At 45.3% G+C, this 13,425-nt stretch overlaps 1 protein-coding gene across 4 annotated transcripts; it reads left to right on the top strand.

Moving 5' to 3' along the window:
• Positions 1–73: 73 nt before the first annotated feature.
• On the top strand, positions 74–11,980 carry LOC105921780 (gonadotropin-releasing hormone II receptor). Of its 4 annotated transcripts, none has more exons than XM_036135653.1 (4): positions 74–733; positions 9,801–10,329; positions 11,199–11,400; positions 11,472–11,980. In XM_036135653.1, the coding sequence occupies exons 2-4, from the start codon at positions 9,802–9,804 to the stop codon at positions 11,891–11,893; spliced, it is 1,152 nt and encodes a 383-aa protein (XP_035991546.1). In that variant the 5' UTR covers positions 74–733; position 9,801; the 3' UTR covers positions 11,894–11,980. The 4 variants fall into 4 exon arrangements, with proteins under 4 accessions (XP_035991546.1, XP_021169261.2, XP_021169260.2 ...); XM_021313586.2 differs by lacking the exon at positions 74–733 and adding an exon at positions 8,925–9,686 and having other exon boundaries at positions 11,475–11,980; XM_021313585.2 differs by lacking the exon at positions 74–733 and adding an exon at positions 8,930–9,686.
• The last annotated feature ends 1,445 nt before the right edge of the window (positions 11,981–13,425 follow it).

Below are 13,425 nucleotides of genomic sequence, written 5' to 3'. Positions count from 1 at the left end.
CTCAGAGGTTCTGATCTAGTTCAGATTCTGATCCAGGTCCCTGAGAGGTTCTGATCCAGGTTCTGATCCACAGCAGTCTGGCCCAGAATGTTTTGCTGCTCGTGGCTCAGATCCTGATTCATGGTGACAGTCTGGAGGCATCAGCAGCTTGTTTCCTGCGTGGGACCCAGATGGGTTCTGATGTTTAATTCATTCACTGCTGCATCAGCAGCTGCTGCTGCATCGCTGCTGCTGCATCGCTGCAAGAGAAAGAGGAGGACCGGCTTCATGACTACATGCAGACGTCTTCCTCACATTCTGCTGCATTTTACCCACATATTTAAACGTGTTCCTAAAGTTTTTAATGTGAGTCTAAACTGAGCAGAACCTGATCTGGAGCAGCAGGTCGGGTTTAAACTGAGCAGAACCTCAGCTGGAGCAGCAGGTATTAATGCTGGAGCAGGAGGCACATCCAGCCCTAATGGACCTGGAGCAGATGCGCCTCCCTCACTCGGGCAGCTCAGGCTCCGCCCCCTTGCTGCAGTCTCCACGTCTCTCCAGCTTCTCTCCTCAGTTTTCAGATCGGCTGCAGCTGCTGTGGATCCTCCTGCAGACCTGGTGCTGAGCTTTTCCCCGGTTCTGCTGGGTTCTCTGCACGTTGGACTTCTGGGGGGAAATGAGGAGGAGAAGAGGAGAACGCAGGGCTGTGGCCTGAGAAGGAGAGGAGGAGAACCAGTTGAGAGCTGCTGAGCAGGTAAAAACACCAACTCTTTCACAATAAAAGCCCAATATCCAGATCAGAACCTGACTAATGGAATTCTGCACTCTGAGGTTTTTTTGGTTCTGTTCACCAGCTGAACGGAACCAGTATAATTATCTTCTGTGATGTTTGAGGAGTTTATTAGTTGGATGCTGCAGTCCGATCTGAGCATCAGAACTCACGTTGAACTGGGTCAGTCAATCAGAACCGGATCAATCAGCATGCGGTTCTGATTCTGCTCGCCGTTTACGCTGAAGCTTTCAAACATGAGGTTTATTTCTTGGATCCCATTTTTATCTGAAAGAATGAAGCAGCTGATGGGGTGGAGACGTTCTGCTGTTTTTTTAATGTTTTGTTTTACCCACCTCACTCTATAAGCAATGTAATAAAATTATCTGCAGGAAAGGGATGTGTAAATCATTGTAAATCTTACATTTTAAAAGTTTTCCATTTACCTATTTCAAAAGATCGTCATCCAGTTTGCAAGTTCTTCTGGGCTTGATCGTCTCTTCTCGGCAACAGGATTTCAGCCTTTCTTACTTTCAAAACACTTACTGTATTTAGACAATTTTAATAAATAACTTGAAAGCAGGTTTTGGTGCACAAAGGCAGCATTTGATTAAAAGTCATAGGATACTTACTATTTACTATGAAATTAAAGAGAGTGTAAAAAGTGTGGTTATTAAAAGAGGAATTGTTTATTGTAACCAACATTTTCAGCTGAAAGAAGATTTTAACTTGTCTGTAATAATTTAGCTCTAATTACAAACATAAAGATAAAAATAAAAGGCCTCCGTCTGAATCAACCACCTGTACTGGTGGGCCAAATAATTCTATTTAATTGCAGTTGGGGGCCCCACAAAATCAGTCCAGGGGCCGCAAATGGCCCCCATGCCACACTTTGGATATGCCTGGTTTAAGCAGGGAGCTCATAAATTTCTTTAACCATCAGACAATCATTAATATGTAGATAGGATAAACTTTATCATTCCCATAGAGGTAAAATAATTAGTTCTAGCAGCGTAACGGGTTAAAGGTGCGGCTCTAGTGACATAATTTTACTACGTCACTCGAGGATAAATAAATAATAGGAAAATATTAAATAATCATGAATAAAAAGTGGAGAAATGTAAAAAGAATTTAGTACAGACAAATTTCTATTCAATTCAATTACATTTTATTTATATAGTTCATATTCCCAACACGTCATCTCAAGGCTCTTTATAAAATCAGACTCCATCAGATCCTCCAGGTTGGTCAGAAAGTTTCTTCTCTAAGGAAACCCAGCAGGTTGCATCAAGTCTTGGAGAGGAGCCTGATAGCTAAAGGATCTGCCTCCCATTCTACTTTTAGAGACTCTAGGAACCACCAGCAGACCTGCAGTCTGAGAGCGAAGTGCTCTGTTAGGAACATACGGGGTAATCAGAGCTCTGATATATGATGGAGCTTGATTATTAAGGGCTTTATATGTTAGAAGAAGAATTTTAAATTTTATTCTTGATTTAACAGGAAGCCAATGAAGGGAAGCTAAAACAGGAGAAATATGATCCCTCTGGTTGATTTTCATCAGAACTCTTGCTGCAGCATTTTGGATCAGCTGAAGGCTTTGAACTGCATTTTGTGGACTTCCTGATAGTAAAGAATTACAATAGTCCAGCCTTGAAGTAACAAATGCATGGACTAGTTTTTCAGCATCACTCCTGGACAGAATGTTTCTAATTTTGGCGATATTCCTGAGATGAAAAAAGGAAACTCTGGAAACCTGTTTAATATGGGATTTAAATGACATGTCTTGGTCGAAAACAACACCAAGATTTTTTACTTTATTACCAGAGGCCAAGTTAATGCCATCCAGATTAAGTGATTGATTAAGAAGTTTATTTTTTGAGGGCTCTGGTCCGAAGATTATAACTTCTGTCTTGTCAGAATTTAGATGCAGGAAATTTAAAGTCATCCAGCTTTTGATGTCATCAAGACATGACTGCAGTCGAAGTAACTGATTGGATTCATCAGGATTTATGGATAAATATAGCTGAGTATCATCAGCATAACAGTGGAAATTAATCCCATGCTGTCTGATAATTTTGCCAATCGGAAGCATATATATAGTAAAGAGAATTGGTCCAAGGACTGAACCCTGTGGTACTCCACAGGTGACCCTAGAGTTTGAGGAAGATTTATTATTAACACGAACAAACTGGAATCTGTCCAACAGATAAGATTTAAACCAGCCTAATGCTTTCCCCTTAATCCCTACAGTATGCTCAAGTCTTTGTAGGAGAATATTGTGATCAACTGTATCAAATGCAGCACTGAGATCTAACAGGACAAGTATAGACACAAGTCCATTATATGAGGCCAAGAGAATATCATTAGTGACCTTCACCAGAGCTGTTTCAGTGCTATGATGAGCTCTGAAGCCTGACTGAAACTCCTCAAGTAGGTCATTACTTTGTAAATGTTCACAAAGTTGATTAGCAACTACTTTCTCAAGAATTTTGGATAAGAAAAGAAGATTAGATATAGGTCTGTAATTTACTAACTCATCTTGATCAAGAGATGGTTTCTTAAGTAAAGGTTTAATAACAGCTACTTTAAAAGCCTGTGGTACATATCCATTTACCAAGGATAAATTAATCATGTCTAAAATAGGACCACTGATCAAAGGGAATACCTCCTTAAACAACTTGGTTGGGATTGGGTCTAACATACAGGTAGAAGGTTTAGATGAAGCTAAAATTTTAGATAGCTCAGAAAGCTCTACTGCTTTTAAACAGTTCAGACACTGCGCAGGTTCTAGGGATTCCTCCAATGCTGCCTCACTTACTGAGGACGAGGTAATCATGTTTTGGAGGATGCCATTTATTTTATTTTTAATGCAATCAATTTTATTTATGAAGAATCCCATAAAATCATTACTGCTAAGAGCTAAGGGAATGGATGGATCAACAGAGCTGTGGCTCTGGGTAAGTTTGGCAACTGTACTAAAGATAAATCTAGGATTATTCTTATTCTCCTCAATTAATGATGAAAAATATGCTGCTCTAACTCTGCAAAGGGTCTTTTTATACAACAATAGACTGTTCTTCCAGATTAGGTAGGATTCCTCTTGGTGTGTAGAGCGCCATTTTCTCTCCAATTTCCTAACATTGTGCTTCAAGGAACGCAGCTCTGAATTAAACCAAGGAGCCAGCTTCCTGTGAATAATCACCTTCTTTTTCAAGGGAGCTACATTGTCTAATGCAGAACGCAATGACGAAGTCACACCGTTTACAAAGACATCTATTTGTGAATGGGAAGAAACAACATTTCTGCTATCTGCAGGGTATTTCTGCAATACTGAGGATATTAAAAAGGGGACAGACTCTTTAAGTTTTGATACAGCATTATCCGATAAAGATCTACTATAATGGAACGCTCTTTTGGGGGTGGAGAACTCAGTTAGATTAAACTCAAATGTTATTAAAAATGATCAGACAGGACAGGGTTGTGAGGAAATACTGTTAATTCTTCACAATCAATGCCATATGTCAGCACAAGGTCTAAAGTATGGAGCCAAGAGTGCGTCGGTTTATGCACATATTGAGCAAAACCAATTGAATCTAGGATAGTTTTAAAGGCTACACTAAGGTTATCACATTCAGTGTAAACATGAATGTTAATATCACCCACTATAATAACCTTGTAACAGTACAGAAGCTGCAGAGAGGCGTGTTAAACTACGGCTCTGCTTCCTGGTCTGGACCCTGGGTTGTCAGCATTTAGGAGAACTAATAAATCCGGCCAGATTTCTAGAAAGAAGAGCAGCACCATCCAAAGTAGGATGGATGCCGTCTCTCCGGATCAGACCAGGTTTTCCCCAGAAAGTTCTCCAGTTATCAATGTAGCCCACGTCGTTTTCTGGACACCACCTAGACAACCAGCGGTTGAATGATGACATGCGGCTAAACATGTCATCACTGGTCAGATCAGGCAGGGGACCAGAGAAAATTACAGAGTCCGACATAGTTTTAGCAAACTCGCACACCGAAGCAACACCAACTTTAGTGACCTCCGATCGGCGTGACCGGGTGTCATTACCGCCAGCGTGAATAACAATCTTACTGTATTTACGCTTATCCTTAGCCAGCAGTTTTAGGTAGGATTCTATGTCGCCCGTTCTGGCCCCTGGCAGGCCTTTAACTATGGTCCCTGGTGTCTCTAGTGCCACGTTTCTGACTATTGAGCTCCCAATAATCAGGGTCGGCTTCTCAGTGGGTGTGTCGCTGAGTGGGAAACTTGTTAGAAACGCAGACGGGTTGGTGGTGAACTGGGGGGTGAAATCTAGAGCTATGCTTCCTACGAACCGTCACCCAGCCGGCCTGCTTACCCGGCTGCTCGGGTGCTTCTGGAGGACCACTACATAAAGTTACTCTATGTGGCTCCGCGCTAGCTAAGGGGCTATCAGCTGGTTTTTCAACAGCACGGAGCCGGGTCTCCAATTCTGACACCCTCGCCTCCAAAGCTACAAAAACACTACATTTATTACAAGTACCATTATCACTAAAGGAGGCAGAGGAATAACTAAACATCTGACACAGAGAGCAGGAGATAGGGGGAGACTTAGAGACGGAGAAGCTGATGGACGGATAGGGGAGAAAGCCATTGTGAGGCTAAAGTTAGGCTAGGGTAGCGACCACTTACCACGGCAAGAAAAGCAAACCGTGTGAAACACAAGGAATTGAAGTGCTGTTCAGCAACAGAGAATGTGTTTTAAATGTGCTTTTGTGTTAGAAACAGATGTCACAGCAAAGAGATTAAAGATAAAAACAAAAGAGTCTGGAACTCCAAACCCCAATCCACATGCAGCAACAGCAAACAGGAAGTGAGGCAATACACCTTACCGCAATCTGCTGGACATCTCCATCATCTCTATACCATGTCTCCATCACGTCTTATGCCAATGTCTCATCCCATCTCCATTGTTGAGCTATTACACACTGTTAAAAGTTATTTAATGTTTAATAAATAACTCTCGGTCTGTTAGGTATTATCCGGTAAATATCAGCCCAAGATCTGGTATCAGGACAATAGTTCAAAGGAATGATTCGAGCACTGCTGATCTTTTAACAGCAAACTCTGCACACATAAAATAAAGGAGTGACAACTTCTCTTCAAGTTGAATAATTTATTAACAGAAATAAATGAACATCCAGAGAACATCACTATATAATGCTGTTTATCTGAATTAACACTATATTTCAATCAATAAATCCTCTCTACTAGGCTAGTGAAGCTTAACTAAAACTACTAAGCAAAATAAAGATAAAAGAAGCTAAAGAACTATGTACACACAAAAGAAACAAAAGACAAATAAATGGTCGATCACCATCCGAATGATTCGATGAATCCTGGTTCACTGCAGATCTGAGTCAAAGAACCAAAGTTCATCTTAAAGAATGTGAATTGATGTTAAATTAGTTTAACTGATTTAGAAGCATTTGTTATGTGTTTCAACCTATTCACAATGCAAATCCTGAGTTAAACAAACATTATTTGATAAAATAACATTTTATAGAATGATTTGCTCAGTAAAAATCAATATACTTTAGGGTCGCCCGTTTTTATTAATGCGATTATACCTCCGGGAGGCTAGGGGTTGCTATAGCGATCTGTCGCTAAAATCGGTTAATCCCAAAGTTATACAAAAACACCATAAAATTGACATTAATATTCCACATTAATGCGGTAATAGCGCTTATAGCACTATCGAACGATGGTGGAGCGAAACAAAACAAACATGTTTTAAATTAACTGTAGTTACATATCCGGGAAGAGCGGAAGTTATCTGGAAGCTAAGAGCATTAGGCTAGCGGACATTCGGCGCCAATTAAAAAATTGTCGGCTTTATTTTAGTCGCAATGAGCGGACCGGATACCACGAACATTAATATCCCATCAATGTATAAAACCCTTATGGAGATAATGTTTGTTATAACCATAAAAACACACTTGAATTACATCAGCAATGACATTGCTCGAAAAAGCTAGCGGGAGCTATCCTGTAAGCTCCACGTATTTAAAAACACCATGAAAACGCATCAAGTAAACCTAAATAAACCATTTAACTTTCCCTGTTTATTTCTCTGTCAAACATGTCGGTGCTACTGTGTCAGTTCGGTTCACTTTGGACATCTAGTTGGAAGCAGTACTCCAAAAGGAGCTGCTTATATCAGCAACGGGCAGCGGCTAGCATGCGGCTCTGCGGCTATGGGCTAGCCAAACATAGCGGTTTTTGCTCTCAGCTTGGGAAAATGGGTCCTGTGCCGATTGCAGGCGGGAGGCCACTCCGGGCCGTCTGAAGTCAGTTTCCTGCAACAGCTGAGAAAAACAAAACAAGGCTGGATTCGACATAGACGAATTCGTTACTCCGGTGTCTGGTTAAGCATAAGTCAGACTACAGCCTTAGCTTTGATCCAGCCTGCAGTTCTCCGAGCCAGTCAGGTCCCTTGGACGAAAAGAAATTCCCCCGTTGTTGCTCCAGGAGCAACGGGACTGAGAATGATTGTCTGTGGGAGCAAAGCTTTATAGCACTGATGGCACCCTGCTGAGGGGGCAGAGCTTGGTGGACGCAGCAGTCTGAAATTCCTTTGCTTACCACCCATTTGGATTTTTCCTCATGGATTGATGGCACAACACCATCATGTATCATCACATGTCCATCATGTCTCTACCATGTCTCTACCATGTCTCTATCATGTCTCTACCATGTCTCCATCATGCCTCTACCATGTTCATCATGTCTCCATCCTTTCTCTACCATGTCTCCATCATGTCTCCATCATGTCTCCATCATTTCTCTACCATGTCTCATTGTGTCTCCATCATGTCTCCATCACGTCTCTACTGTGTCTCCATCACATCCCTACTGTGTCTTCATCATGTCTCATCATGTCTCCATCATGTCTCCATCATTTCTCTACCATGTCTCCATCATGTTTCTACCATGTCTCCATCATGTCTCCATCACGTCTCTACTGTGTCTCCACCATGTCTCTACTGTGTCTCCATCACGTCTCTACTGTGTCTCCATAATTTCTCTACCATGTCTCTATCATGTCTCTACCATGTCTCCATCATTTCTCTACCATGTCTCCATCATGTTACTACCATGTCTCCATCATGTCTCTACTGTGTCTCCATCATGTCTCTACTGTGTCTCCATCACGTCTCTACCGTGTCTCCATCACGTCTCTGTGTCTCCATCACGTCTCTACTGTGTCTCCATCATTTCTTTACCGTGTCTCCATCACGTCTCTACCATATCTCCATCACGTCTCTACTGTGTCTCCATCACGTCTCTACTGTGTCTCCATCACGTCTCTACCGTGTCTCCATCATTTCTCTACCGTGTCTCTATCATTTCTTTACCGTGTGTCCATCACGTCTCTACCGTGTCTCCATCACGTCTCTACCGTGTCTCCATCACGTCTCTACTGTGTCTCCATCACGTCTCTACCGCGTGTCCATCACGTCTCTACCATGTCTCCATCATGTCTCTATCATGTCTCTACTGTGTCTCCATCATTTCTTTACCGTGTCTCCATCACGTCTCTACCATGTCTCCATCATGTCTCTATCATGTCTCTACCATGTCTCCATCATGTCTCTATCACGTCTCTACTGTGTCTCCATCATTTCTTTACCGTGTCTCCATCACGTCTCTACCATGTCTCCATCATGTCTCTATCATGTCTCTACCATGTCTCCATCATGTCTCCATCACGTCTCTACTGTGTCTCATCACGTCTTTATTTTGTCTCCATCATTTCTCTACCGTGTCTCCATCATGTCTCTACTGTGTCTCCATCAAGTCTCCATCACGTCTCTACTGTGTCTCCATCATGTCTCCATCATGTCTCTACTTTGTCTCCATCATCTCTCTACCGTGTCTCCATCATGTCTCTACTTTGTCTCCATCATTTCTCTACCATGTCTCCATCATGTCTCCATCATGTCTCTACTATGTCTCTTCCATGTCTCTACCGTGTCCTTGATGCGTCTATATAGACCTGTCCTAACCTGTCAGGACCAATCAGGTGAGTGGGCGGGGCCAGGGCTCTGCAGTCACTGAGGTGCAGGTTGCCAAGGTGACAGAGCCTGCAGCTAAAAATAGCCTCTGGCTGCTGCGTGCTGAAACCTGAGCGTTGTTTTTGGTTCTGATCCGATTGTGGAGCTGAAGCCTCCTGTGAGCGGCACCCATCCCAGATGAATCTGGCCGGGATGCTGACGGCTCGACAGAACCGGTTCCTCTGTCCCCACTGCGGTTTGGACTCAGCTGTGAGACGTCTGATGGTGGACGGTGTGGACGGTCTCTGCTCCCCCTGCAGCTCCTGATCTGACCTGAGATCTGCCGTTTCATCTGAGGCTGATCCGTCCTCAGGTTCTGAAGAATCTAATTACAGATTTCAGCGTCTGAGTCCAACAGGAGCGATCAGAAGGAGAAACCCGTCAATCAGAACCCAAACAGACGGGGCAAAGGACCCGGGCCCCAGGCCAGGTTCTGATTGGCTGACTCTCCTCAGAGACGCGGTACCATGGAAACCTCTCAGGTGCTCTGCAGGCCTGAAAGAAAACTATCTGCGATCTGTGATGAGACGGGAAGTGGACAAAAGGTTCTGATGGAGCGTTGGCTGCAGATAAGCCCGCTGGAGACAAGCGGTCCAGATGGGATGCTGCCTCCACCAGGAAGAGTGATCAGAACCGAACAATCAGCTCTGCAGCAGCCGGGTCTGGACCCCACAGAACCCCAGATTCTAAAACTCACCTGCTCACGTCTGAAAACAGGAAAAGTTGAGTGTTTGGAGCCAGAGCATCATAAAAATACCACCACGCTTCTAGAGTTTGACCCGTTTTAAGCTCTGACCCGTCTAAGAACCTCAGCAGGCTGTCATGGAGCCCGATCCCAGGTTCTGCACTTCATGCAGCTTTTAGAGTCTACCTGCCAGACACAACTCTGGGAACAGTTTCAGACTGTTTTTGCTCCCAGTATCACTTCTTCTTCTTCTTCTTCTTGTTGACAGGATGTCAGAAAACGTCTCCTCTCTGGCTCTCTCCAGCAGCTCTGCTCCCCCAGCTCCTCTCAACGCCTCCCAGTCCCCCCCCCCTCCTGCAGACTGGGAGCCGCCCAGTTTTACCCGTGCTGCCCAGTTCAGAGTCGGCGCCACCTTTCTGCTCTTCGCGTTTGCCGCCTGCAGCAACGTCGCGCTGCTGACCAGCGTGTGGTGTGGGCGTGGCCGGCGGCTGTCGTCTCACCTGCGGCCGCTGATGCTGAGCCTGGCCTCGGCGGACCTGATGATGACCTTCGTGGTGATGCCTCTGGACGCGGTGTGGAACATCACGGTTCAGTGGTACGGAGGCGACGCTCTCTGCAAGTTGCTCAGCTTCCTGAAGCTCTTCGCCATGCACGCTTCTGCCTTCATCCTCGTGGTTATCAGCCTCGACCGCCATCACGCCATCCTGCACCCGCTGGACGCTCTGAGCGCGCACCACAGGAACCGATGCATGCTCCTCCTGGCCTGGAGCCTGAGTCTGCTGCTGGCTTCCCCACAGGTAGGCGTGTCCAGACGTGTTAACGGCGTAGTAGGTCTGTGTTTCTCAGGGGTTTGACAGCACGGCACTGATCAGTGTTGTCTTTGGTCCAGACTGTGTCCACCTGGTGTCTCTCTGGCTCACCTGCTCATTAACGGTGCATCAGAGCCACAGCCTGCCGTAGCAGAGATCTTCAGAGCTCCCCTCCTGCTGCATGGCTGTGCAGCAGCTCTAATGAGAAACATGATGCACTGCAAAAACACATCTAAAAATAAGTAGAGTGTTCTTAAAATGTGTGTTTTTGTCCTTGATTTGAGCAGGTAAATAATATTATCTGCCGATGGGATGAGTATTATGACCCATAAAATAAGATAATTAGACAACCTGCACTTGAAATTAGACAATGGAGATGAGTTGTTCCTATTTTAGGTGCAAAAGTCTTATTCCATTGGCACATCATCTTATTTACCTGCTCAGATCAAGGACAGATACACTTATTTTCAGAGAATATATTATTTTATAATATTTTAGTTATGTTTTTGCAGTGTGAAAAGGCTGAAGGGCGGGCTCAAGGTCAAGGCAGGGGGAGGGCACACGTTGCCCCGGCTACACATGAATATATCATGAGCTGGTCACGTGACCCGGCTTCCTGTCAGAGATCCCTTTGGGTCAGCAGAGCCTCGTCTCAGCCTGTGCTCCCACAGATCCTGCTGCTGCTCTCACATCCAGTTAATCCAGGTGAAAGTTCCTGCAGCAAATCATGCCACAGTAAATCCTTGCAGGAATGTTCTCCTCAGATGCAGGATTAAGTTCAGGCCTCCTCCTGCTGCTCCCCTTGGTTTCTGTTTGGAATGAGCCTCCAGACCAGAAATACTGTGTTTCCCCTGCAGCTCTTCATCTTCAGAACCATCCGGGTGGACTCGGTGGACTTCACTCAGTGTGCGTCTCATGGCAGCTTCAGCCACCGTTGGCAGGAGACGGTGTACAACATGTTTCACTTCATCACGCTGTATGTGATCCCGCTGCTGATGATGAGCTGCTGCTACAGCCGCATCCTGCTGCACATCAACCAGCAGCACCTGCAGGACAAAGGTACCTGCCGTACACCTGCAGCTATGACCACGTGACAACAGGTTGTGCTCATGTAGCCCCTCCCCTCTCAGCAGGTGAGTCACACCTGCGCCGCAGCGGCACCGACATCATCCCCAAGGCTCGGATGAAGACGCTGAAGATGACGGTGGTCATTGTGCTGTCCTTCATCGTGTGCTGGACTCCGTATTACCTGCTGGGCATCTGGTACTGGTTCCAGCCCGACATGCTGCGTGTCACCCCTGAGTACGTCCACCACGCCCTCTTTGTGTTCGGGAACCTGAACACCTGCTGCGATCCGCTCATCTACGGCTTCTACACGCCGTCTTTCCGAGCCGACCTGGCTGCTCTCTGCCGGCGGACCAAGAGCGACGCTTCGCCGCGCTCTCTGGACCGAATGTCTGCCCGGCAGGGTCCTCACAGCAGCGAGGACGACCAACAAGCCGGCCCCGCCCACCGGCCGCCATCAGACGGACCAACCAGAGAGCAAAAGTGAACCATGTGACTTTCTCTCCGTTTCCCTGCTGTTGTTTTATTTCTCTGTTTGTTTAACCTCACAGAATAAAGTTTATCTGTCTGGTCATTAGTGTGTCTGAGCTGAAGCTCCAGCTTTAAAGCAGGACCATGTAACCTTTAGCCACTAGGTGGCGCTACACCTGTAACTTCCAGATGTAGCGCCCCTGCAGGCCACAGGCAGCACTGCGCCGTGGCAGAATTAAACAGCTTCCCTCCGTGTTTTGGAATCTGATAGCGGACCAGTTTGGAGCAGCAGTTACTAGTAAAGAGAAGAACGATATTTAATAATCACGGCCATGACAAACTTTGACTGGGAAGGTTAGCTCTGGTGTTTAAGGAGAGCTCAGGTCACATGACCTCTGGGTCACATGACCCACTCAGAAACAAAGCCGGCCCTCTAGTTACATGGTCGTGTTTTTGCACTGAGCGTCGACACGCACCCAGTGCTGAATATTGACCTGAAGAATCTTTTATTGTGTCAAATGAAGCTAATGGTGCTGCTTTAATAACCAGTTAGTCTCCACATGCTCCCTGCTCTCTGATTGGCTGGGAGGAATGGCATTTGAAATATTCAGCACCAGAACCTAACTGCAGGCTGGCTCCAGCATCTAGTGGACCAGCGCCACCTGCTGGCTGTACTGGAGCGACTGCTGCATTATTCCTCGCTCCTCAGACTCTGAGCTTCACTCTTTCTTCATGGACTCTGAGATCGGTTCAGGTTTCCTGGCTTCGTAAGGTTTGTCCTGGTGGGAAGTCGTTGGAACTGTGAAGCTGCAGAAACAGATAAAGCCGAGGCCCGGATGAAGGATTTCCCTGCAGGACTGCGGCTGTATCTGAAGCTCCTTCATCAGCCTGCGGTGCCTGGGTTTGCAGACAGGCGTCTGGCTCCAGATGATCAGTTAATCATTCACTTTTTACTTTCTCTACAACCTGCAGCGGCGCGCTCTGCCACAACTCTCATTTTGTACTGAATCTATTTTTACTGACTATTATTTTGTCTTCTGTTTTATTTCTCAGTCAAATTTCATTGTAATTCTAACAGCAACGACAAACGTCTCTTCAGTTCCAACTTAAAATAAGATTATTCTGCGCTGCCAGCAAGAAGCCCGTTGTGGAAACAATAAATGTGCTGAAGCGCTACGATTGGCCAAAGGTGGACTGGTGGAGTCGGCTCCGGAAGTGGGCGTGGTAGCAGTCATAATGGCGTGTGGGCGGGGCTTAAGTAGGACAGGTGAGGTGAAATCAAACCTGGAGAACGGACAAACGCTGAACTGGGTTCCAGTGGGAAAGGAAGCAGAACTTTAGTCCGTTTTTCTACATGAATCATTTTTATTTGGTGTCTAAACAGCAGAAAGAAGAACAAGAAAAATATTCAAACATTCAGGTGAAAATTCATTCAAAACAGATAAAATCTTTACAAACAGAACATTTTCAAGAAGGAAGCTTCTGTGGACTTCAGGAAACCGTTTAAAGCTTAGCAGGTTTTTATTTTTAGTCTTCGGACAACAATGA

Source organism: Fundulus heteroclitus, chromosome 3 (assembly GCF_011125445.2).
Source record: "Fundulus heteroclitus isolate FHET01 chromosome 3, MU-UCD_Fhet_4.1, whole genome shotgun sequence".
NCBI lineage: Eukaryota > Metazoa > Chordata > Actinopteri > Cyprinodontiformes > Fundulidae > Fundulus > Fundulus heteroclitus.
This window is presented reverse-complemented; position numbering and strand designations above follow the sequence as displayed.